This window comes from Vulpes vulpes, chromosome 5 (genome assembly GCF_048418805.1).
Source record: "Vulpes vulpes isolate BD-2025 chromosome 5, VulVul3, whole genome shotgun sequence".
NCBI classification, from domain to species: domain Eukaryota; kingdom Metazoa; phylum Chordata; class Mammalia; order Carnivora; family Canidae; genus Vulpes; species Vulpes vulpes.
This window is the reverse complement of record NC_132784.1, coordinates 102,678,026-102,702,965: the sequence shown is the minus strand read 5'-3', so window position 1 is coordinate 102,702,965 and position 24,940 is coordinate 102,678,026. Positions and strand designations below refer to the sequence as shown.

Below are 24,940 nucleotides of genomic sequence, written 5' to 3'. Positions count from 1 at the left end.
ACTGTGAAGAAATATTTAAAAGATATGCCTAAATAAAATTAGCTCATAAATAGTTACATTAAGCCAACATTAATAGAAGTATTTAAGGAGATTTCAGAGTGCAATTAAGGAAATAAAAATCTTGTAAAATTACTACTATGAAAGGCCTAATAAAAGTTTGTTATAATTTCAGTGACAGTGAGGCTATTCAAATATAAACTAAAAAAGACAGAAAGATGTTTGCTCTGAGACAAAATAAATGGGTGTATTTGGATTTCTATGTTGTTAATAAGTGAAACTTTAGTTTTTCCTATGTTAGTTCTCCTTATAAATAATTCAGTTTCTATCATAGGAGATACAGTATAATTTGTAATTTTGCACAAATATTCGTCTCAAACCATTTACCATTTTATATGGTGAATTATTGAGGCTATAGAAATTAAACTGGTTTAGAATCATGAGTACCTCATAAATGTCTATACCAGATAAAGCATAGGATTTCTAAAATTTGGAAAACATAACCCAGAGCAGTGTGTAGTTCAAAAGAAAATATCTTGTATGTATCTTGTTATCTGCTATTCTTAGCATATAAATCACATAGTAGATGCACATGGCAGATGCTCCACAAATACTTGTGGAGTGAATGAATAAATAAATAAATGACAGAAAGAACTATATTTGCATATATTAAATCAAATATATATGCTTCCTTTCATAAGAAATTCATTATATGTTTTGGACTTAGCTAAAAAAAAAAAGATATCCTAGCTAAAAAAGATATCTTTGTTTTACATAATTACATGATAAACATTTTAAAAGTATATCATTCCCAATTTATGAGCACTAATTCAGGGGAATAACATCTAAATATATAGAATCAGGCTCTGCTGTTTTTTGATAATTATTTAAAATTGTTATCTCTTACCTACATGATAAATTCTTCTTTATAAAATTTTTATGGCTATTTATCTTATTTTATCTTCACAACAATTACAGGGAGAGATGTTACACATGATAAAAATTCTTTTTAATGGAATGAAAAAATAGGGGCCTGAAACTTCAGTAACTCAGTCATATTCACACTAATCAAGACTCTATACTCAAGCCAAGTGTTTGGTGATTTCTTCTCTCTTTTCTCTCTTTTTTTGTTTCCTTTCACTGTAGTGTCATCCACTAGTTTTTAAGAGTTTTGCCTGCCTGCTTTTGTAATAGATCTTAGCATTAGCAACTGCATCAAAATTTTTTTAAAAAAAGGAAGTTGATTATATGGTTATTAACCAAACTCAGATGCAGCTAGTGCTGGTTTCATTAGTGAAACCCATGATAGCCATCTCCCATGTGAGAGAGCCTCTTATCCCTGTGTTTGTAATTGTCAAGAGTTGGAAATGTGAGGGAAATGTTTGCTTTTCATTTTGTACTCTACTCATTTAATTTTTTACCACGTGCTTCCATATAGTAACCCCCCCCCCACAAAATCTAAAAAACACTAGTTTCATGAAAAAATTAAGAAAATCATTATATAAATAATGTTGTAATTATGTGTATTAACATTCTTAAAGATTTATTCATTTATTTTAGAGAAAGAGAAGGCATGAGTGGGAGGAGGGAAAGAGAGAAATAGTGGAGAATCAGACTCCTGAGGAGGGGGTGGCTCATGGGTTTCAATCTGAGGACCCTGAGATCATGACCTGAGCCAAAACCAAGAGTTGGATGCTCTGCTGACTAAGCCATCCAGACACTTCTAACATTATTTTTAATTAACAAACACATAACGCTATTCTCTATCAGGCATTGTTCTAAATGATTTACATCTAAATGTAAATTCTGTATTAAGTATTAGCCAGGTAGTTCTGGATTCAGATATATTGCCTTGCATCTTTATCATTACACCATATTTATTAACTTTTGTAAAATATGGTTAGTGTATGCACATATCTTTTGTATCCGTCTATCTATTTATTGTACTACTCAAATGAAGTTTTATTTTTTTTCTCCTCAAGGTCAATGACCATATCTTCCTCTAATTTGTTTGTTTTTTTGTTTTTGTTTTTGTTTTTGTTTTTGTTTTTTCAGTCACTGTATAGTTTGGGTTTTTATTTGTTTTGAAGTCTTTGAGAGGTAATGGAGAGACTGTTGGTTTGGGGCTATATAAAAAAACAAAAGAGATCCAGCTCTCCTCTCTCTGTTACATATGAAGTATACCAATTTTCATTTTCCTGTCCTGAATCCATGCTTTAAGGACATTGTCCATCTAAGAAGCATCCAGAGTCTTGGGGTATGTTGGTGGCTCAGTTGGTTGAGTGTCAGACACTTGATTTCAGCTGAGTTCATGATCTCAGGGTTGTGGGATGGAGCCTTGCATCAAACATTGCACTCAATGTGGAGTCTGCTTGTCCTTCTCTCTCTGCTCCCCCTCCCCACAATAAATAAATAAAATCTTAAAAAAAAAAAAAAAGAAACATACACAATCCCAAACTAAAGATTTGAGGTAGGAGACAGCTGTTGAGTATACCCTAAAGCAGATATAGATTAAGGGATAATGGATAAATGGATGGATGGATGGATGGATGGATGGATGGATGGATGGATGGATCTAGATAGATTTATGTCAGCATTTCCCAGATCTCATACATCTGAATATATAATAAGTATCATTAGTTCTAATACTCATATTTTACTTCCTCATCACCCTCACCTCCTAGTAGATGATCTCTGCCTTCTGCATTCTAATCCTCTTGCATTTCTGGGGAGTCACATAGGTTTTCTCACATGCACTTAGTACCCAGCCTGATATCAAATGGCCAAAAAGTAACTCCACTGAGCATATCCATGCCGTTGCTCTGGATACACACCATCATCCCTGAGCATCAGAAGCAAATGTTCCAGAATATTTCCCAGCTTATAACACAAATTGGCTTCTGTCAGGCCATCTCACGAGCTGTCCTGAAATTCACAGATAAATCTGAGTCAAGAATGCACCCAGATTTATTCCTTCCATGACTTCCAAACTTGCTCCTTGTGCCAAGAATGCTGGTTCTCAGTTCTCATGCAAAGTAGACACCCACTCTCCTCTATCAGATACCCCCAGAGAAATCTACATATTCCTTACACTCAAGATGAGGTCCCCTTTTTATGAGGGACCACAAATGTTATATTAGGGTAAAGGGGTAAATGATCGGAGGGGACTTTTTAAAAAAATATTTTATTTATTTATTCATGAAAGACATACAGGGAAAGAGGCAGAGATATAGGCAGAGGAAGAAGCAGGCTCTCTGCAAGGAGCCTGATGTGGGACTCAATCCTGGGCCCCGGGATCACAACCTGAGCCAAAGGCAGATGCTCAACCACTGAGCCATCCAGGCGTTCCTGGAGGGGAATTTTTATTTATTTATTTTTATTTTTTGGGGGGGGAGAATTTTTATTTTTATTTTAAGGAATTGACTCACCTGATTGTGGGGGCTGGCAAATCTAAAATCTGAAATCTGTAAGTCTGGCCAGCAAGTGGGAGACTCAGCCTGCACTCTTGAATCCAAAATCTGCAGGGCACACCAGCAGGCAAGAAACAGACAGAATTTCTGTGATTCAGTCTTGGGGCAAAATTCCTCTTACTTAAGATGCATCAGTTTTTGCTATTAAGGCCTTCAGTTGATTGGATGAGACCCACCATCGTTATGGGGAGTAATCTGCTTTATTTAAAGTCAACTGATGGGATCCCTGGGTGGTTCAGCAGTTTGGTACCTGCCTTCGGCCCAGGGTATGATCCTGGAGTCCCGGGATCGAGTCCCTCGTTGGGCTTCCTACGTGGAACCTGCTTCTCCCTCTGCCTGTGTCTCTGCCTCTCTCTCTCTCTCTCTCTGTCTCTCATGAATCAGTAAATAAAATCTTTAATAAAAATAATAATAATAAATAAATAAAGTCAACTAATTATTAAGTATTAATCACAGCAATAGCTAGACTAATGTTTGTCCAAGCAAGTGGACACCATAGCCTAGCCAGGTTAATACATAAAATTAACCATCACAGACTTATTACTTTATTTAAAATCATCATAAAATATTACTTTAGAAATAAAAAAGTTAGACACTGTCATAGTGTGGACAATTATAATACAAGTGTTTTTTCCTGGAGGAATATCAATAGACCATTCTTTGAAAATTACTGTTTTAAAAGAGAAAAGCCTGTCATTTTATGGAAATGGCTCAAGGATAGACAATTCAGTAAGTCTTATAATGGGCCAAAATATTTCTAGTTGTGACATTGAAGACTGCTCCAGCTTCTCTAAACACAGTGTTTGCTTATGATGCATTGTATTTTCACAGGTTGATGGAAAAGCATAATTTTAATAGGATATTTATTTACACCCTAACATTACAATTTAAGTTCTGAGAATCCATTGTGTGCATTTTACATATTCTCTTCTTATATGCAGGAATAATTTTCTCAGCACATCATTCCAAATTAAATTGCAAGGGCATTTTATGATGAATTAAACAGGTGATCCTCTGCAAGCCTCTGTAACTATTAGAACAAATATCCAAAAAGTAAACATTTTTATCACAATATCACTTCTCTCATACTCATTACTTCTCTTTTATCACACATAGTGTCCAGTACAGGGCTTAGTTAGGAAAGCATTAAATTAATATTTAATTGATGATGGATCTTCACCAAAAACCTTTCTCAGGTGATACTTTACTAAGCTGGCAGTGCAAGGTGTGAACTGGGTGGAGTCCCCTTTGTGAATAGGATCAGGCCATGGGCACCTCCAACCTAAATCCTGCACTGCTTTCAGAGTGAACTCAGGTGGCCGTTGATCCTTATGCAGGGTCCAACGCAGCTGACCTCTTTGGGCTGAAATTTTGTTATTGTACATTGTGAATAACATTATCTGTGTCACAGAGTTATTTTGAGACTTAAAATACATGAAAGAGTATAAAATGTGTTTAACAGGGCCTACCAAACAGTAGATAGTCAATGTTATAGCCATTGTTGTTACTGAATTAATAACATCTTACCTTCAATATCATATTTTGGGGGAGCACAGATTCATTTGCTTTTTTTGTTCTACAGGTAGTTAGACACTTATTATTCTCATTATGTCTCATTACCTTCTTTTTTTAATGTTTCTTTTTTTATAATAAATTTATTTTTTATTGGTGTTCAATTTACCAACATACAGAATAACACCCAGTGCTCATCCCGTCGAGTGCCCCCCTCAGTGCCCATCACCCATTCACCCCCACCCCCACCCTCCTCCCCTTCCACCACCCCTAGTTCGTTTCCCAGAGTTAGGAGTCTTTATGTTCTGTCTCCCTTTCTGATATTTCCCACATATTTCTTCTCCCTTCCCTTATATTCCCTTTCACTATTATTTATATTCCCCAAATGAATGAGAACATATCATTAACTTCTGTTGTTTAACAATATGTCACATGAGTACAGTATTGTGTTGTAATGTATTAACCGGTTCCTAAGATGATAGTTCCTAATATGATAGTAGCAAATGTCCATCTAAGTCTGGGCACATATCCACCAGTTTTGCAAGAAATATTTGGCTAAGTTATATGACTCAAATTTCTTTAGATAATATTCCTGGAAATTTATATCAATACTCTCCTCCTTGGCTTGTGAGTTGAAAGCATTTATGAAAATTAGAAGGCAGTTCCTGACTCCTTCATTCTAGATCTGTCCTTGTCTAGAGGCAACGTAGAGGAGAGGGTGGATTGTTAATGTGTGTATGTAAGGGGAGAAAGAGAGGGAGATACAGACAGAGACCAAGACAGAAAGAGAGAGGGGAGAAGAATGCTCTAGGGTTATATTATAAAAATAACCAAGAAAAACAACCTGGGCTCAATGTACTATACTGTATTACAAATCAGGTATTAGAGATACTCAGGAAGCCAGACTGGAAGACAGCTGGATTAGAATGCTGTCAGCCTAGGAGTTTTGCATGGGAGCCTTTTGTTGTAACCAGCCAAAGAAGAAAAGAGGAAAATGAGGACGCATCGTCCATCATTATCACAACTGACAGTAATATTTCCTGTTTTTTTTTTTTCCAAACTAGTGACTGACAACTCCCAGCAGGCTGGACTCCCCCAAACACATGCTGCTATCCTGATAGAGGGACCGGGTTTTCTTACTTCCAGTTTTATCACAATGAAGTTTTTATTATTCAACCATGAGGAGGGTCCAAAGTATTAGAAGTCATAGGGGATGCCTGGAAGAAGAAGCATCCTTGTTCTCAAAGAACTTACAACACCATACATACTTCTGGCTTATGAGGATGCTTACAAGGGAGATTTGTTAAGATGGCAGCTAAATAGAGGGAATCTGTCTACACATAAAGGGAAGTCAGGTGTTGCTCCATGGCTAATACAAGCTTTGGACAAGGTTTTGATGAAAGGGAGAGATGTGGATTTCTCTGATGAGGTGGAAAGTATTATAAGCACACATAGAAACTTTGGCTAGTGTTGTAGTTTGGGTGTGGTTGTATATATGAGCACAGAGCAGGATAAAGTGACTCCAGTTCTGCAAATTAGTTTGAAAGCACAGGACTGGATGTTAGTGGTGGTTCGTTGCTCACCTGGCCAACGGCAAGTATGTTGCGAGTTTCAGCTTCTATGAAGAGCAAGAGCGATGATGATGAGGCTAAAGAAAGCCTCCATTTTTATTAATTATAAGGTCATAATCTGATTTTCTGGAATCAAAAGGCTGAGCAAGCAATTGTGAAGCAAGGGCTACACAGTGGCAGAGATGAATGCAACCTGACATTCCACGTGCATTGTGGCATAGCTCATTGCTTTCCAGGCATCTGTGGAAAACACACCACCTCTTAGGTCTGCTGCCTAAGACGTGTTCTCGCTGAACCATAACCTAGCAGTGGTTCTCAAGTTGGAATATCAAATGACAGAAGGAGATGTGGTCAGTAGTCACCTAAATTGTTCTAGCATTTTTAAACATCCTGGTGATGATTTGTGAGAAGGATGCATAGGACAGGAGAAAAGAAAATCCGGAAGAAGCTGTATGTTTCATTTACCAAATGACACTGGGAGGTTGTCAGAAAAGCAACTAGATAACATACATTAGATACTAAAGAAGCAAGAATTGTGTTTTAATTTTCTAATGGGAGAAACCGATAAGATATAAATTCCTCAGTTTACACCAGGAGTTAAAAGAAAATCATTGCCTACTTATTGGTTCATTTTGTAAATTGAGATCAATGAAATTCTCTGAACAACAGCATGAAATCAATCGTAAAATAGCATATAATTCATGGCCGGTATTGTAAATTATAGTTTGCTTGACAGTAATCGGTGAGGTTTCCATGCACTGGGATGCATTTCCGTGTAACACGTCTCAGGATGATGCCTGTGGATCCATTTCTAATGCATATTAGAGTGATCTGTTTTTCCCTGTCTACAACTCCCTGTGTTTGATCTTATGCAAATGATGCAATCAAGCAAATGGAAAACAAGATGTTGTTGCTAAGGGGCTCTGACAAACAGTGGCCTTCTGTTTTCAGGGTCCCCCCACCCTCCATTTCCCCGACTCAGATTTGTGTACATACCTGCAATTGTTTGAATCCATTGATCCATTACATTGCCCTTGAAGGGCCTAATCACTTCTGTAGAGACGGATTACCAAATCAGTTGCAGTTGGGCGAGGAGGAGAGAGTTATCATTATATTCCTCTTCGCTCGAACATGTTACATTGGTGGCTCTGTTTATGCCCGTTCCCAAAGAGTGCCTTAGTCCTGCTTCCCCTGTAATCCTCTTTCACTTTTTAAATTTGACTCTTTGAGAAAAACCCTCATTCCATTTGTTCCCTTTCACCCACCTACTCTTTTCCCGCCCACCTGATACTGCCTCCTTTTTGCTTCTGTGATTTTTTTCCCCCTTTTGCTCATATCCTCTTGTTTCACCAAGGATTTCCCAGGAGGGCCACCTATGCAACTTTCTCTCCCATGTATCATGTCCGGGTACTGTCCCCTTCTTTTTTTCATGCCTCATTATTCAAAGGACACTAGTGACATTTCATCTTCTTATGGAAATACATTGAGAATAATCCACTTCGGGGTGGACAGTATTGGCATAAAAATGACTTGGAAGTCAAAAAAGCTATTTAATCAGTCTGGCTTTCTTTGCACTGTTGAGTTTATAGTTTTTAAAGTCTCGGAATCAAAGGAAATCCTCACTTCCAATCATAGCAAAGGCAGAGCAATCAGATCAGATTTCCCAAACCAGAAATGTGGCCCATTCAATTTGTGTGTGTGTGTGTGTGTGTGTGTGTGTGTGTGTGTGTGTGTTTGAGTTGTCTTAAGAAAAATAATTGGAAAAAATTTTTAGTTCTGCTTAGGCTTGAAAAATCTTGGCTGTCTGGTCATCATAAGCACAAATGAGGTGCCAGTAAGCATGGAGCGTTTATAAATCTGTCCATAAGACATATACTTGTGTCTCCATTTCTATGTAACTGTTTATCTATATCTTTACTTCTGTAGCTCCACTTGACAACTGACTTCCCTCTCATAAAACTTAGTAGTAAGAGAATCAGAATCATGTTGAGGGGTCCCCTCCTGTTCTCTGATGGTGTGAAAGCTTCCTGAGTCTTGCATAGTTTCTTGGCTTTTGGAGTGTGGCCATCCATGGCACTTTCCTTCTTTTTGCAAAAAGACCACTATTAAGATTTCTCACTCAGATACCTTCATTGCTTCTGTATCTCACTTTGGAAACTGAAATCTTTGCACTGTTTACTGTGGTCCTGCCTACCAACAGACCCTAAGGTCATTTCTTTAGCTGGGATGTGTCACCTCCATGGGACCATATCTTGGAAACACAGGTCAGGGCCCTTCCTCACAAGAATCTGTACATGTCTTCTCTCTTTATTCCATCATTCTGGGAAATCTGAGGTGGTGGAGGTAAGAGAATATGCACTTCTTGGTTTTCCCAATCTTATATCTGAACCTTGAGTAGTCTCTGTTCCCTCCGGTGACTGTTCAGGAAGTTTCTCTTGCTCTTTCTGCTCCCTAACCAACTGGCCACATTTTCTTTTATAGATAGTACCTATTTTATGGATCAACTCTAGATTTATAATTTAATTGGGAAATTTAGATGAGGATTTAAGTGAGGAAAAATTAGGGGAGGGAGAGGAGGGCAGAAGGAAACAAAAGAGGTTAATATGACAGCCATATTGATCTTAGCCCCTTGGCACAGATACCAAATGTTACAGGGGTTCAGAGGAGAGAGCCTTAGGGGTTCTAATTTTAGACCATGCTCAGTTCCTCAGAGGAAAAGAAAAGATCGATACAATGAAGAAAGAAATAAGGGAACAAGACAGTTATTACCAACGAGTGCCAAGGGTCCAGTTGAAATTGGAAAACCTAAAATTCTAGTACTCTTTCAGTATCAGCAGTATCTCTCATTCATACCTCAGAGGTATGGGAAGCATGAGAGAAATGAGATGGTGAGATTTATCCAGAACTAGGAATTGGGAGAGCAGATACTGAAGTAGGTTGCAGCGGTGAAAAACTCTAACTCGAAGAGCATATCAAGGAAAAGGCAAATATCGCAAATAGTTTGAAAATGAGAAAGTGCTAAGAGACTAGACCTTGTATGGTGACAAAGGAGTGGTTACATTGATATGACAAGAGGAAGAGGTAGAAGGCTATCAGTTTGTGGTCAGAGAGGGCAAATCTTAGATTAAGAATCTTGGAAATAGTTCGAGAGATGATCAAGTAGTGGGTATAACTGTGCTGAATGTCGTATAAATGAAGTAAAGGTGAAGGGCATTACATTTGAGGAAGTTAAACTGAAGCCAGATTCAGAGATGAGTCATTATTGAGGATGTTGGAGTTGCCAAAAAGGAATTATAATTGAAAAGAAAACTGAGCCAATGCTGAAGTCATTGAGGAAAGAAGAAGTATGACATAGAAGGTGTAAGAGGGCATGTGGCAATTAGGTCTACATTTTCTTAAATAATGGATTGATATTGGTAAATTATGGCTGTCCTCTCTCTGTCTATACATGTATATACAAAAAATATACATAACCAAAAATAAATAAATAATATTTAAATCATCGTTATGCCCTCACTCTGAGAAAACCACTCTTGACATTTCAGTGTATCTGTAGCTCCTTGTTTCTTATGAAGCATTCATGTTTGAAAATTACATTTTGGCATTCAGGCAAACACAACTTTGCCTTTTTCTTTTGTGTGTGTGTGTGTGTGTGTGTGTGTGCGTGTGTGTGTTTAATCTTTCATCTCACGATTATACACTCCCTTCATTGGCCTAACAATTAATTAACTTCTTGGAGATTCTTAGATGTTATCCTATTTCTGAGAAAAAGTTGGCAGTCTGGGTAAGGGGTATAGAGGTCTCCCTCTGGTCTTGTCTATTCATTTACTCAATAAATAAAACTATGCTAGGTAGACATCACATCAGTCCTGAGATATTGTAGTGTACATAATAGAAAAAAATATCTCCACTCAAGGAGTTTAAAGTCCCCAGAGAGGGATATAAAGTCAAGAAATAAATAACATGGCAATTTCTGACATGTTTTGGTAATTATAATAAGTAACTAAACAAGGTAATATGACAGAGAGTATCTGGGGATGATGGTGAACACACTGTTGGATTATCAAGAGAGAACATCCAGAAGAGGATGAACCTGAAGAATGAGAAAAACTCAGCCAAGTATAAAGAAGGAGAAAATAGATTTCACTTAAAAGGAATATACCTGCAAAGTCCTGGAGGTGTGAAATTGTAGAGTTAAAGGAACAGAAATATGTCTAGTGTATGAAAGGAATGAGGAGAAATAGGCAGGTGTTGTTAAGTCAGCTAGTATTTCACTGACCATTCTTAGATTTCATGATAAGAGAAATAAGGGACCCAAAACAGTATATTATTCTGAGAATTGAAAGATCACTCTTCACTAATGATCATGCTTCTTTCTTCATTGAGAAAATTGAAGCAGTTATAAGGTAAATCCCACACACTCCCAGGACCACCTGGCCACCTACCAGCATTCATACCCACATAGTATGCCTTCTCTCCGATAACTAAAAAGTATCTGTCCTTGCTCTTTCTAAGTTCAAATCTTCTGCTTTCATACTAGATTCCATTCTTTCACATAATCAAGGCAAAGCTACAGTAAATTATCTCCTCTTTCATCCATTACTAATTTTGTCCTCTCTGTTGGGTCATCAACATACAACATAATTTTTAACTCATTTAAATGATCTTTTTTTAAATCCCTGGACTCTACTTACCTTCCCTCTATTGTCTCATTTTTCTACTTTACAACAATATTTCTTGAAAAAGTTGTTTATATTCACCTTTGGTTCTTTTCTTGCTCTCTCAAAAATTCACTTGAGTCAGGCTTTGACACCCATAACTTCACTGAAACTTTTATTGCACAAATACCAATGCTTGCCATATTGTTAAACAATGGTCAATCTTTGGTTCTTGTCTTATTTGACCTCTCACCTTTAAAACATTTAATTAATTTGACTTCCAGATACTGTAATCTTCTTGTTTTTCTCATACCTTCCCAGTTGCCTCTTTCTTTGTTTTCTTGGTTCCTGCTTTACTCCCAGAAAAAAAAAAGAAAAAAAAAAGATACCAAACGTTTGGATCGTTATACCTTTTCTCTTTTCTATCTACACTCACTCTATTAGTGTTCCATCCACTTTAAATACAATGTATATGATGATGACATCTCAAATTATATTTCATTTCAGGACTTCTTCCTGAAATTCCAAATTATATTCAAATTGCCTAATTGACCTCCATTTGTTTGTCTAATTATTATCTCAAACTTGCTGTGTCTAAAACATGAATTCTTTATCTTCCCCTTCAAAACTTGTTGTTTTTTTTTTTTTTCTGTGATCTTTTTCAACCAAATTAATGGTTATCTCATTTTTGCCTTTGTTCAAACTAAAAACCTTGGAGTCAACTTTGTCTCCTTTCTTTCTCTATCACATACTACCTCCAGGGCACAGAGGAATCCTATAGTTTTGCCTCTAAAACATATCCAGGGATCCCTTTGGAGGGATTTCAGCAAAATGGCAGCATAGGGACTTCTTGGTTCCTTCCATCAATCCCCCAATTCTCACCCCCACCCAGAAACATCAATTTGAAGAACTATTCACACTCAAAATCATCTTCACAAGAGCCAAGGATTTCAAATAAGGGAATATAGCACTGGGATAGGGCACAGAAATAAGAGAATATGCATGAAGGAGGGTAGGAAGGAGGATAGACTCACATTACTTCCATTTATCCCTGCCCTAAACCGAGGCATCCCAGCACAGACCTTCTCTCTCCCTGGGAGAAGGAGAGTAAAGTGAACATCTCACTTCACTACTCCGGACCTACCCTGTTCAGCACTGGGTTGAACCCTAGGCTGGCTTCCTGTATGGAACCATCATACTACTTGATTTCAAAATATGTTACAAAGCTATGGTATTTAAAACAGTATGATATTGGCATAAAAACAGACACACATCTCTATGGAATGGAATAGAGAGCCCAGAAATAAATCTATATATATGATCAGACATCAGATACATACATATATATATATATGTATATATATATATAGTCAACTAATTTATAACAAAGGAGCCAAAAATATACAATGGAAAAGGACAATCTCTTCAATACATGGTGTTGTGAAAACTGGACAGGCACATGGAAAAGAATGAAGCTGGACCACCATCTTATACCATTCACAGAAATTAACTGCACTCAAGACTTGAATGTAAAACCTGAAGCCATAAAATCTCTAGGAGAAATCATAGACAATGAGCTCTATGACTTAGGTCTTGGTGATGATTTTTCGGCTCTGACACCAAAAGCAAAGGCAAAAAAATAAAAAATCAACAAGTGGAACTATATCAAACTAAAAGGCTCTGCACAGAAAAAAAAATCATCAAGTGGAAAATGCAACCTACTGAATGGGAGAAAATCCTTGCAAATCATATGTCTGATAAGGAGCTAATATATAGAGAACTCATACTACTCAATAGCAAAACTAACAGAAAAGCCAGTCTAATTAAAAAATGGACAGAAGATCTGAGTAGATCTTTTTCAAACAGAGACATACAGATAGTCAACAGGTATATGAAAATATACTCAACATCATTAATCATCAGAAAAATGAAAATCTAAATTATTAACAATGAGATATCACCTCACATCTATTAGAATGGCTATTATCAAAAGGACAAGAAAATAACAAATGTTGATAAGAAAGTGGAGAAAAAGGAACCCTTGTATGCTATAGGTAGGAATGTAAATTGAATGCAGCCACTATGGAAACCAGCATGGAGGTCCCACAAAAAAAATTAAAACTAGAACTAAAATATGACCCAGCAACCCTACTTCTAGGTATTTACCCAAAGAAAATGAAAACATTAACTCAAAAAGATATATGCACCCTAGTGTTCATTGTAGTATTGTATTCAATAGCCAAGATATGGAAACAACTTAAATGTTCTCTGATGGATGAAGGATAGAGAAAATGTGACACATACACACACACACACACACACACACACACAGTAGAATATTATAAAATAATGAAATCACTTGCAACAACATGGATAGACCTTGAGGATATTATGCTAAGTAAAGTAAGTCATACAGAGAAAGACAAATACCGTATGATCTCACTTATATGTTGAGTTTAAACTAGATTTATAGTAAAATAAGCTTATAGATACAGATACACCCCTCCCCCCCCCCCCCCCCCCCGCACACACACACAGGAATGATACTCAGCCATGTAAAGAGGAATTCCTGCCCTTTGAGACAATATGGATAGACCTTGAGGGCATTATGCTAGATGAAATAGATCAAACAGAAAAAGACAAATACTAAATGTTTCCACTTACATGTGGAATAAAAAAGCCTAACTCAGAACTGGAAAGCAGCATCATGGTTGCCAAGGAATTGAGACCAGATTTGGGGAGAAGGGTAGGGAGATGTCAGTCAAAGAGAACACACTTCCAGCTATAATGAATGAGTTCTGGTGATCTAAGTTATAGCATGGTAAACATAGTTAACAATACTGCATTGATACTTGAAAGTCATTAAGAGAGTAAATCTTGAACGTTATTACCACACACAAGTAATCATATGCAGGGTATTTAGATGTTAATTAACCTTATTGTGGTAAGCATTTTATAATGTATATGGGCATCAGATCATCACAATGTACATCTCAATCTTACATATGTTATATGCTAATACCTTAATAAAGCTGAGGAAAACCCATATCCAGAATCTGTTTCTTACTTATGACAAGTCTCCACTTACTTGATTATAATACCTTCTTAAATGAGATTTATGCTTATGTTCTCGCTCACTATAGTCTATATTCCACCCAGCAGCCAGGGCGATAACTCATGAAATCCATCTGATTGTGCAACAGTTCTGTTCAAAATCCTGTAGGGTCTAAGTAGGATCTCAGATTCAAATCCCAAATTTGTGCAAAGACCTACAAGGTTCATGTGATCTGGTCCCTCCTTAAAGCTCTCATGTTACCTCTTACTGCTGTCTGCCTTATTTGCTCAGCTGCAGCCACATTGCCCTCCTTGTTATGTCTGTGCCAGGCATGTTCCTCCTTCTAAACATTTGCTATCTGTTCTCTCTTGGAATGGCCCTCCCCATAGAATCCCAGATTTACTCTCACCCCTTCCAAGTCTTTGCTCAATATGTCACTTTCCTGCCAAAGCCTCCACTGACTCTTGCCTTTTACAATTACCCAGAATCACTCCTGATTCTTCTTGCTCTTTTCTATGTTTTCTGTGGCACTTTTCGATTATATACCACTAACATCCTTAAACCCTGGTAGACATTTTAGTTAAAACCATGCTGTTTCCTATCTTCCTTATCCATAAACTTCATAACACTTTAGATAGTCTGGGGATAAACCTGAACTATGAATGCAGGACTTGACGGGATTTGGTATTTTGGCCTTGGCTCATCACACATACTGGGCCTCTGAAGTAACGCGACCCTCCCAAACATACTTACTTCTTCATCCTGGTCTCCCCCAGTCCCCAACAAGTTGCCCAATCCATAGAGGAGGATATTGTGTCATAGTAAAAACCAGATTTGGATGGTAACCCTGGAACTAATTACTAAAAACCAGATATAGATGGTAACCCTGGAACTATTTACTATAGGAGGCTGTTGGGCATCTGAGGCAGATATTCCTGGTGAGTTTAGGAGTTTGGTGATCAAGGTCACTTTCAAAGTATGGAGGTATAGTGTGAAAGGGAGTGGAGAGTGGTGCAATATGTGATAAAGAGACCTTGGAATATGATGATACCATAGTGATGCAATCTGATCTTACCAGCCTGAGAATGGTAACTAAGGATTCACAAAAGTAACTAAGAATTAATTAAGGATTTTTAGATGTGCAAGTCTGTTCCAACGAACACAGACAAGCAATCATCAAGCCATATTTGAATGGTATGACTTCCTTACCACCTATAAGCTGGGTAGCCAAACCCCCACCTCAACAAGCTAGAATGTAAAGAAACAAGAAAACTGCCCCACCACAGAGTCTGTTGGCCAAAGAACCATTATAGCATGGAGTCTCATTGCCACAGACCAAGACAATCTGAAATGGCCAGAGGGAGGCTCATGCAAAATATTCCAAAGTCACTTGGAATTGACCTCATGGAATACAATTTCGACAGAAGCATGTTCTTTGAGAAAAGTTAGTTGGACTCTGATGTTCGAATACTACAGCTTTCTCCTAATTGCACTGACTCACCCATCAAGGATTCCTGCTTTACTCTAGGCTGTGTCCTCCTCAATTTTGCTCCTGAAAATGGATTTGAGGTCAAATCTCCAGCTTCCCTTTCCTCGGGAATGCAAGGAATTCAGATTAATAATAGAGATGGGCAATTGCTTGGTCACTGAGTTCCTATGGATCTGGAGAAGGTGAAGAGAACAGGAGAATAGCAGATAATGGTTAGCATATTTACTCATTAGAATTTGGGCCAGAATTAGGACCTGCTATATAGGCAATGTTCTTTTTTTTTTAAGGTTTTATTTATTTATTCATGAGAGACACAGAGAGGGAGAGGCAGAGACACAGGCAGAGGGAGAAGCAGGCTCCATGCAGGGAGCCTGACATGGGACTCAATCCTGGGTCTCTAGATCACACCCTGGGCTGAAGGTGGCACTAAACCACTGAAACACCCAGGCTTACTGTTCTTTGCATGAAATTTTCCTACAGTAAATAGTGGTTAACACTCACTGTAACATATGAGACCACTATTCTCGTGATTCTTAACTTAGTAATTTTCATAGAATGTTGGTCCAAATGGAGGTCGTCCAGGCCTAACTCATGCGCATGTGATGCAGCTGAGCCTGTCATGTCTCCAGCAGTCCTGGGCAACGGCATCCTGCTTCACCACCAGCTTCAAATTGTCTTCTAACACATCTGATCGCATAGCTTAGGGATGCCCACTTCAGCTGGTATCACTGAATCCCAGTAGGATAAAATTAGAAAGAGAATAGGGCTGAATTCAAAGCATTGTGAATCTATTCTTGATGGTCACTCTTTTGGTCTAGACTAACCATAAGTAGCATAAAATTATTTGTGTGTGTGTGTGTGTGTGTGTTTTTTTTTGCCTTGTTTTGGTGACCTACATGTTTAACCAACTGACTGTACTTTGCATGAAAATCAAAGTGTTCTTTTCTGGTTTACTTTTGCTGTCAGTGCAATACAAAATCTATTTCCCTAAATCAGGTTGTATTTCATTAATCTTCTAAACATGAAATGGTTAATGGTTCAAGGTTAATGAGGTTTAAAAAGATGTGTCCCTTAAATTGTGACTAACCTATTTTAAAAATATTCCGGGAAAATAATAATTTCCTCTAGGAGTATAAAAGTATGAATGATATTTAAATCTCAGTAAAGTTGACTGAACTTTGGTTATATTCATCAGCGAAATGATTATTGAGTACCTTTTTTAATGATCATTTTAAAAGGTTTCTTTTTATTTGAGAGAGAGAATGCATGCAGAGTGAGTGAGAATGAGTTGGGGGAGGGGCACAGAGAGGGGGAGATATTGAGTAACTTTATAAATGAAGTGCTCAGGGTATTTCAGAACTGAATTATTAAATTACAGATTGCCTTATTCTGATGCAAGGGAATCAACTGTTTCTAGATCATCTCATTCATTAGCTCCTTATTCATTTATTCAAACACATATTCAGAACCTACAATGCGCCAGGCACTGTGCTAGACACTGAGGATGCAAAATGAATCCTTCCCTCACAATGTTCAGTTTCATGGATCAGAGGGTCACATAAACAAATCATTATGACAGCACTATAATGCTTTGCAGAAGGTGTGAGCACATCCATGGGAGCTAGATCCTTGGAGAGGATAAGAGCTCCACCTTGTGCCAGGGGTCACGGCAGGATGTGCTAGGAATGTGTCAAGGAAGAAACAGGCTTTTGCACTGAGCTGGACTACTTGAAGGTCAAATAATAGTTGGTCAGGTGGACAGAAGAAAGGAGTTAGGCAGAAGGAATTACAAGCACAAAGTCATCATTACAAGTTATGTATTTGCATTTCAAAAGCAACTTCTTCAAATATACTGTAAAAATAATTTCAATGTCTCATTTATTTTTTAACAGAACAGTTGAAGTCACTCTAAACTCAGAGAACGATTTACCTGGTTGTAGACATTCGAGCAGTCGGTCAAATTGTGAAAATGAAAAAGCTAAAGCCAGAGTTTGACTGACACTTGTCTATTTAAAAATAACCGTAGTACATTTAAAGGATAAAACAGCCTATATTTTATTGCTATTGATTTTTTTAGGGCTATTGATTCTTGTTTTAAGCTTGACTTTAACCGTTCTAAGAAGTAGGAATGTAGAGGAGGAATGAGATCACCTGAATAAAAAAATACGATGGTAAATAAATTCTTTTTTTTCCTCCACCCTCTAGATTTAGCAGTATTTACACCCCACCAGTTCCTGCTCAGTGCCTGCACGCACGCAGGATGTACAAACAGTTCCCTGGTCATCCTGTACACGGCACAGCTGCCACCAGAACACGTGGACTCCCCACTTCTGACTGTCCTGGATTCTAGAACTATATATGTACAGTAAGTAGAAATGTCGTCTCTGTCGCACACAGGTTTATGCAAGAGTCCCAGTGAGCTCAATCAAGGGAAGGGTTTGTGACATAAAATTAATTTTATTGTGATGAAATGCATAGAAGTGATTAGTTCAGTGGTTCTGGGAACCTTTGATTATCACTTGCCAACTTAATTTCCATTTTGTCTTTATGCAATCAGGCTGAGCCACCTACTTACACAGATTCTGTGCAAACTTCAGCAAAGGGAAACTGACCACTTACAGGACTGCGTTGGGCTTTCTGTAGGGGAGGCGTTATCCATGATGAGCTGGAATTAAAGTCTAAATATATGTATAAAAACAAAAATAAAAATAAATATAAATATATACTCTTTTTGAGTATAAACTAGGACCTTCTCGTTCCCTTGGCAGTTGAAGTCAGAGAGAAGGAACTTTTGCCTCTAGGCATGTTCAGATTATTTTTGATATTAAGCAATTCTTACCCATTTCCTAATCTGTAATGTACAAGGTGTACTGTCCTACTGAGTCAAAGCTTAGCAACCTCTCTTGCCACCAGGTAATACTTCTTTACATTCATCTCTGCGGGTCTCAGTTTTCTCATCCGTAAGAGTTTGGATTGAGTACATTACTATATTCATTCAAGCTGGAAAACATTATGATTTATACCCTATTCCGGGTCTGAGCCATCCAGTTGGCCTTCAGTGCTGCCCTAAGCTGAGCCCCCATTACTTACAAGATTTCCCACGACTCTAAGTATTTGTCTGTTGACCAATTTCTATTTTATGATTTGTCCGGCTCGTGTTCACTGACACATTGTAAGCCCTCTGTGGAATTCCCTCTACTTTTCCTTTCACCTACTAAATCCGATCCATCAAGTATACAGTCTTCTGTCTAGGTAGTGTCTCACCTTATCCATGAAGTTTTATTTGACTGTTTCAGCACTTCAGTGATCACCTTCTCTGCATTCTATAGTGACATGTTAATTCTACATGAGATTGCTGCATTTTTTAAAGAAAATTATGTTATTTCTCTCTCGTGCTTCCATTTCTCATAAATTCTCAAATGTTCTACTTCTCTCAATTTTTGTTCTGTGGCTTAAGTTTGAAATCAAGTACTCACGCATTTTTTATATTATTAGCTAGTTAAAATTATAAGTAACTAGAAAGCAGGCACTATGTCATATTTTCTTTACACCATTCAGGAGGGACATTTAATAAGTACTTGGGGTTTTTTTTAAAAAAAAGCTTTCAGTGTGTGTGTGTGTGTGTGTGTGTGTGTGTGTGTGTGTGTTGAGTGGCATAAATCCAAGTTCATATGCATCCTTTAAAAACCTTGCACAGGGCAGCCCGGGTGGCTCAGTGGTTTAGCACCTGCCTTCAGCCTAGGGCCTGATCCTGGAGACTGGGGATTGAGTCCCACGTCGGGCTCCCTGCATGGAGCCTGCTTCTCCCTCTGCCTGTGTCTCTGTCTTCTCTGTCTCTCTGTCTCTGTCTCTGTCTCTCTGTCTCTCTCTGTGTCTTGAATAAATGAATGAATAATAAAATCTTTGAAAAAACAAATAAATAAATAAATAAAAATATTAAAAAAATAAAAATCTTGCACATTTCACGTTTGACTTGAACGAATAATGGATAGTCATGCTATATTTTTCCATTCCCAGGTGGAAACAACCAAGAAATGTAAATGGGATTCTGGAGCGCTATATACTATATATTTCAAATCACACGCGTGATTTTACAATTTGGGATGTCATCTATAACAGTACAGAACTTTTTCAGGATCACCTGCTACGACCCTTGTCCCCTGGCAATAAATATCTCATCAAGCTGGGAGTAAGTTTACTTTATTTTTGTCAGTTTCTCTTCCCTTCCCTTGCTGCCTCTCTCTTCCTATGTCCCATCTTCTCTCTCTCCCTCACTTAAAAAAACCCAAAACCCAAAACACATGTATTGCTATTGAGACGAAAACTCACTTCACACTGTAAATGGGAATGTGACCTAATACCTGCCTATTTATTTTGTATTTTGCAAAAATGATAGCATAACAATCTGAGTCAGTAGATTTTCCCCAAATCTAATTTGGGATTATTAGAAATTATTTCTTCTTTATTATTTCCAGAATGTCATAATTGGTAAGGGCCTTTTCTAAAATGCCTGAATTAATAAGGTTATTTCCCCATGGAGCTTGTATTCATTTGGAAAACAATGTACAGTATGAAAATTTAGGTCTTATATATTAAAATGAAGGTTTAAATGACCCCCAGATATTCTGGATTGTTATTATAGTCTGGTTTACATTACACTTCTATCTCAAAAGAACAGTCACTTAATAAAACCCTAGAATCAACATACTTTAGAGGTCTTTAGACAGACAATAGCATTTTTTAATGCAAAATAGCACTTTTATACAAAGGTCTTTTAAAAGACCTTGATATTACTGTGGAATTTATACTCAGTGGCTCCCTTTGTTTTTTGATGAAATATAATCTTTTTTAAGTTTAATAGCACATCTGAAAATAACTGAATATAAACATGAGATTGTCCCTATTTGTTTTAAACACACTCTTCATTTTATAGCAATACCTATATAAGGATATTTGCTTTGATAAATGCCATAGAAAATATTCTGCTCTTGATTATGAATAAATTTACATTTATGTAGACACTGTGTATGCATTCATTTTACTTAACATGCTCTTGAATGCTCTAAATATTATACCACGAGAAAATAAACTACATTCAACTATTGCTAACTGTCTGACCTGACACCACAAAACAAGGACAATCAGACAATGTTTAAAATCCTATTCAGAACTGACTCCATGTGCCTAGGTGTTCAGCACACGGATAGGCTTATAAAACAGCATCTTTGATTGCTTAGTTGTATTACTCAAGATGTGAGAAATGTATTAACTTGATTTTCAAAAACTAATACAGAAATCCACACTATTCTCAAAACAGTGGTAATATCAAAACCCAGAAAAGACTCTTTTGCATAGAAACAACCAAAATTAAACAGAAATTGTTGTGCTCTTTGGTGTTATCAGGAGGCAAATGTGAAACAAAGTTCTACTCCCAAGGCAATTTTTAAGATATTCTGGGCAATCAGTGAAAATCTACTCAATCTCCAATGTTTTATACATCTATAATATCTTGAAAAATAAATACCACTACATTGGGAGTCTAGTCCCCTGAGTTTCAATTCAGATTTTGCTACTAACTGTGTAACCAAAGGCAAATTCACTTAATTGCACTGATTTTTATGTTCTTTAAGCCTAAAATTAGGGCTTTGGATGAAATTATTTTTAACGTCTCTTTGAGCCCTAAAAATTCCATGACACTAAATCATTCTGTGATCCCAAACAATATTCTATGGAGTCAAATGAGATCTGTCAGCCACTGAATAATGTTGATGCAGGACGTCATAAAGATGTGGAAGTCCTTGCCCTAACTCTTGTTAGGGAAATAAATTTGCTCACATTATTTTTGATTTCACTGTATTTATTAGTGGAGAAAATACACTAATATTTTTTTTAGAAAGTATTCAACTAAAAGGTCTTTTTTCTTAACTCTATAACAAGTAAATTAAGTGAACCGGAACATTTTAGATTCATCTTGGTTAATTGAAGGATTATTGTATATGTCAGTTTCGACATAATAACTGGCTTTCAAGGTCATTAGATTAGTAGATGGAAATTAGGTTCTCAGCCAAGTAAAGTTGCCTTTATAGGTAGTCTTAGCATGTTGAAAGTTCTGGAAAATAAAACACACAGATAGCAAAGCCTTAAATAATAGAAGAAGATACATGAGAATTCAAACCACTGTGATTTACTCTAGATTCAGAGACTGTGTTACTTCAAGTAAGTGGCTTCATTTAATTTTTCCTGTTAACTGGATTATAAATTCCTGAAGAGTAGAGACAGAATCTTTCAAAATTCTGTCCACAGAGTCAAGCACAGTGCCTGGTAGAAACTGGAAGCTCAGCAAACAATTCTTGAATAAATGGATGAATGAAGGAATACTAAGTATATATATTTCATAAAGAATCTGAGATTTCTGATATGAATTAAATGATTTGCTGTAAAATGTCAGAGTCGGGGACTGTGTGGTTCCAAGCATATGCTTTTTCTCCTAGAAGAAACAGCATAATGTGTCAGTATACTCAACAAATGGTATTGTGGAATGTGGTAGCTCTGAATAAAGATAATAAGTCAGTAATTAAATGAAGAAGCTAGTAAGACAGACAAGTAGCAAGATATGTATGGTTTGATAATTTTCATATTTCCGTGAGACATTTGCCTCTTGATGAATGTTAAATGTTAAATACTTTTCCTGGAAAGATTCTTGGAAATGATGAGCTTAATTTTTCAAAAGATCATTTATAGTAACATGGCCTTGTTCTTTTACTTCATACTTTAAGGTATGCTGCATTAATATCCTCAGAGCTTACTTACCTGGAAACAAACTATTGAAAAAGGGAATGCTAGCTTTGGATGTTTCTAATAGTCATCATTTCAAAATAATCGATACACATTGATTAGTTACTCATTTCCTTATACCAAAATTCAGAGTCCTGTTTAACCAGAAGTTACTGGCCATTTCAGGGGTGGTAGTGTGACTTTGTCATTTAACAAAAACAAAAATTTTTAAATAAAAAAAAATTTTAAATAGCTTGAGAAAAGCTATAGGAGATGGATTAAAATACTTTATTGTAAAGGCTCAGAGGCTTTCAAAGACCTTGTCTCTTCATAAAGGCATCTTTAATCAAAATCCCACTATTTTGTTTAGTTTTTCCAAACCAGACTTTTAATCAGCATTCAGTTGCATTGCATGCAGTGACCTCTGGTGCTAGTAGGTCAAACAAGATGCTTATTGGTCCAATTTAATTTAGATAATATCAATTAGATTTGACCAATCAGAAGCGACTTTAATAGCATTTATTTCCTTGTTGAAGGAATTGCTCACCTACCACCTCTAAATACATGCAAAAAAAATTGGAAGAAAACCAAATAAAATATTTTACAGGTAACTCTGTTATTCAGCAGCCTCTTTATAAATTCTGTTTTATTTGCAAGAAAAATTCTCTTGTAAACTCCTTGGATTCTTGGAAGCCTCCTTTGTCAAATTATGAGTTTTTGGATCTTAGATGACATAGCCCAAAGATCAATCCTTCCAAACCAGAGGATGTCTTTATTTATCCCAAAAGGCATCCTAAAATTCTAAAAACATCCTAAAATTCTCAAAACAAAGTAAATTTCAATTCACATTTTATTTTTAAGCATATATATATATATATATATATATATATATATATATATATAATTACATATCTTATAGTACAATGTTTCTTTGAGAAGAGTTACCTGGGGACAATTCTTAGGACATAATAAGAGAAATAATAGTGACAAATAGACAACTGGAATTAAACCCCAATGTGTTATGAGTGTAACAAGAATATGCTCCAACATTTTTCCCCTCCTAAAGAAAAAAAAAATCTAGGAACTGCAAGTGAATAGATTTCTCTTTCTCTGAGGACTGAAAAGAATGTTCTATCATTTTCCTTTGATAATTTGGCCTTCCCACTTGGTCTCTTTTCATGACATGTTTTCTAGTGGACTTTTAGCATGTTTGAAATGTTTGGTTTGTTTTTAATTTTTCTGTTTTAATGTTCAGGTAGTTATTTCTGGCACTAACAATGACATGTCCTAGAGCTTTGAGTCATAGTTTGGCCACAAGCTCAATTGATTCCTCTTTATTTGCAAAGATTCTGTTCTTAGGAAGAGGATGGTTTATCTCTTCCATATATATGCACATGCTGCAGCTGAGAATTAGAGGGAACCCACAGAGGTTAATTAGGTCCCAATCTTAATGCAATTTCATGGCCAAGCTACAGTTTAACCCATCAGAAACTTGCTTATGCTGATGAGAAATTATCCTGAAGATTTGGCTACTGTTGTATTCTTACAAGAAAACATGAAATTGAGCTCCATGTCTACTGACCATTTAATATTTACATTTATAATAAAGACTTTGCAACAACTTGGCAAATAGTATACTGCAATGTAAGAAAATATCATTTAAATTAAGTCAACTCTCTCTTATTTTTAGGGAAAAGAATTTCAACTGTATTAAGTATCAAAAGGTTGTTCCCTCAATATCAAGCTGAAAAGTGGGGGAAGGCCCAAAGAAATAAAAAGGTTTTTAATTTTTTTTATACTAGCAATTTCTACCTTCCCTGAAAATGGACAAAATAACTATCCACTTTTTACATTGTCCTATGATTTTGCTTCATTTCTCAATCGGTTTTCGGTAAATTTTCGTGCTTTTTGGAATGTTTTTAAATTTGATTGTGTAAATTACAGCTGGAACCTAAAGAGATACAGAACAAAGGTTAAGTGGGGTTTTCAAATATCTGTGTTATATAAAGATATGATTGCTAATATTTGCTAGCAAATATAGTCTGGAAAAACCCTGTGGGTCTATCTTGGCTTCTTAGAGAAATGTTTATCCAATAAGGTAACAAAAATATTTTCCTAATACACTTAAACATTTATCTTGGAATTACTTGCAGTTAATTATGAGAGTGCACACAGCAGTTTCCAGGTAACTTTTTATTTTAAAATTCATTTATTTATTTGAAAGAGAGAGAGGGGGAGAGAGAATGTATGTCCATTCGATCAGGGGGAAAAGCAGAGGGAGTGGGACAAGCAGACTCCATGCTGAGCCCAGAGCCTGACACAGGGCTCGGTCCCATGACCCTGAGATCATGACCTTAGCTGAAATCAAGAGTCAGATGCTCAACCAACTGAGCCCCCCGGGTATCTTTCACATC

General features: G+C 36.7%; 1 protein-coding gene across 1 annotated transcript in view; it reads left to right on the top strand.

Annotated features, from left to right (window-relative positions):
* Positions 1–24,940, top strand: part of USH2A (usherin) — a 684,230-nt gene that overhangs the window by 327,981 nt on the left and 331,309 nt on the right. The window contains exons 33-34 of the mRNA XM_025991680.2: positions 17,958–18,117; positions 19,770–19,941. Of these exons, the coding sequence (XP_025847465.2) occupies positions 17,958–18,117; positions 19,770–19,941 (332 nt within the window). The remainder of the gene's footprint in view (positions 1–17,957; positions 18,118–19,769; positions 19,942–24,940) is intronic.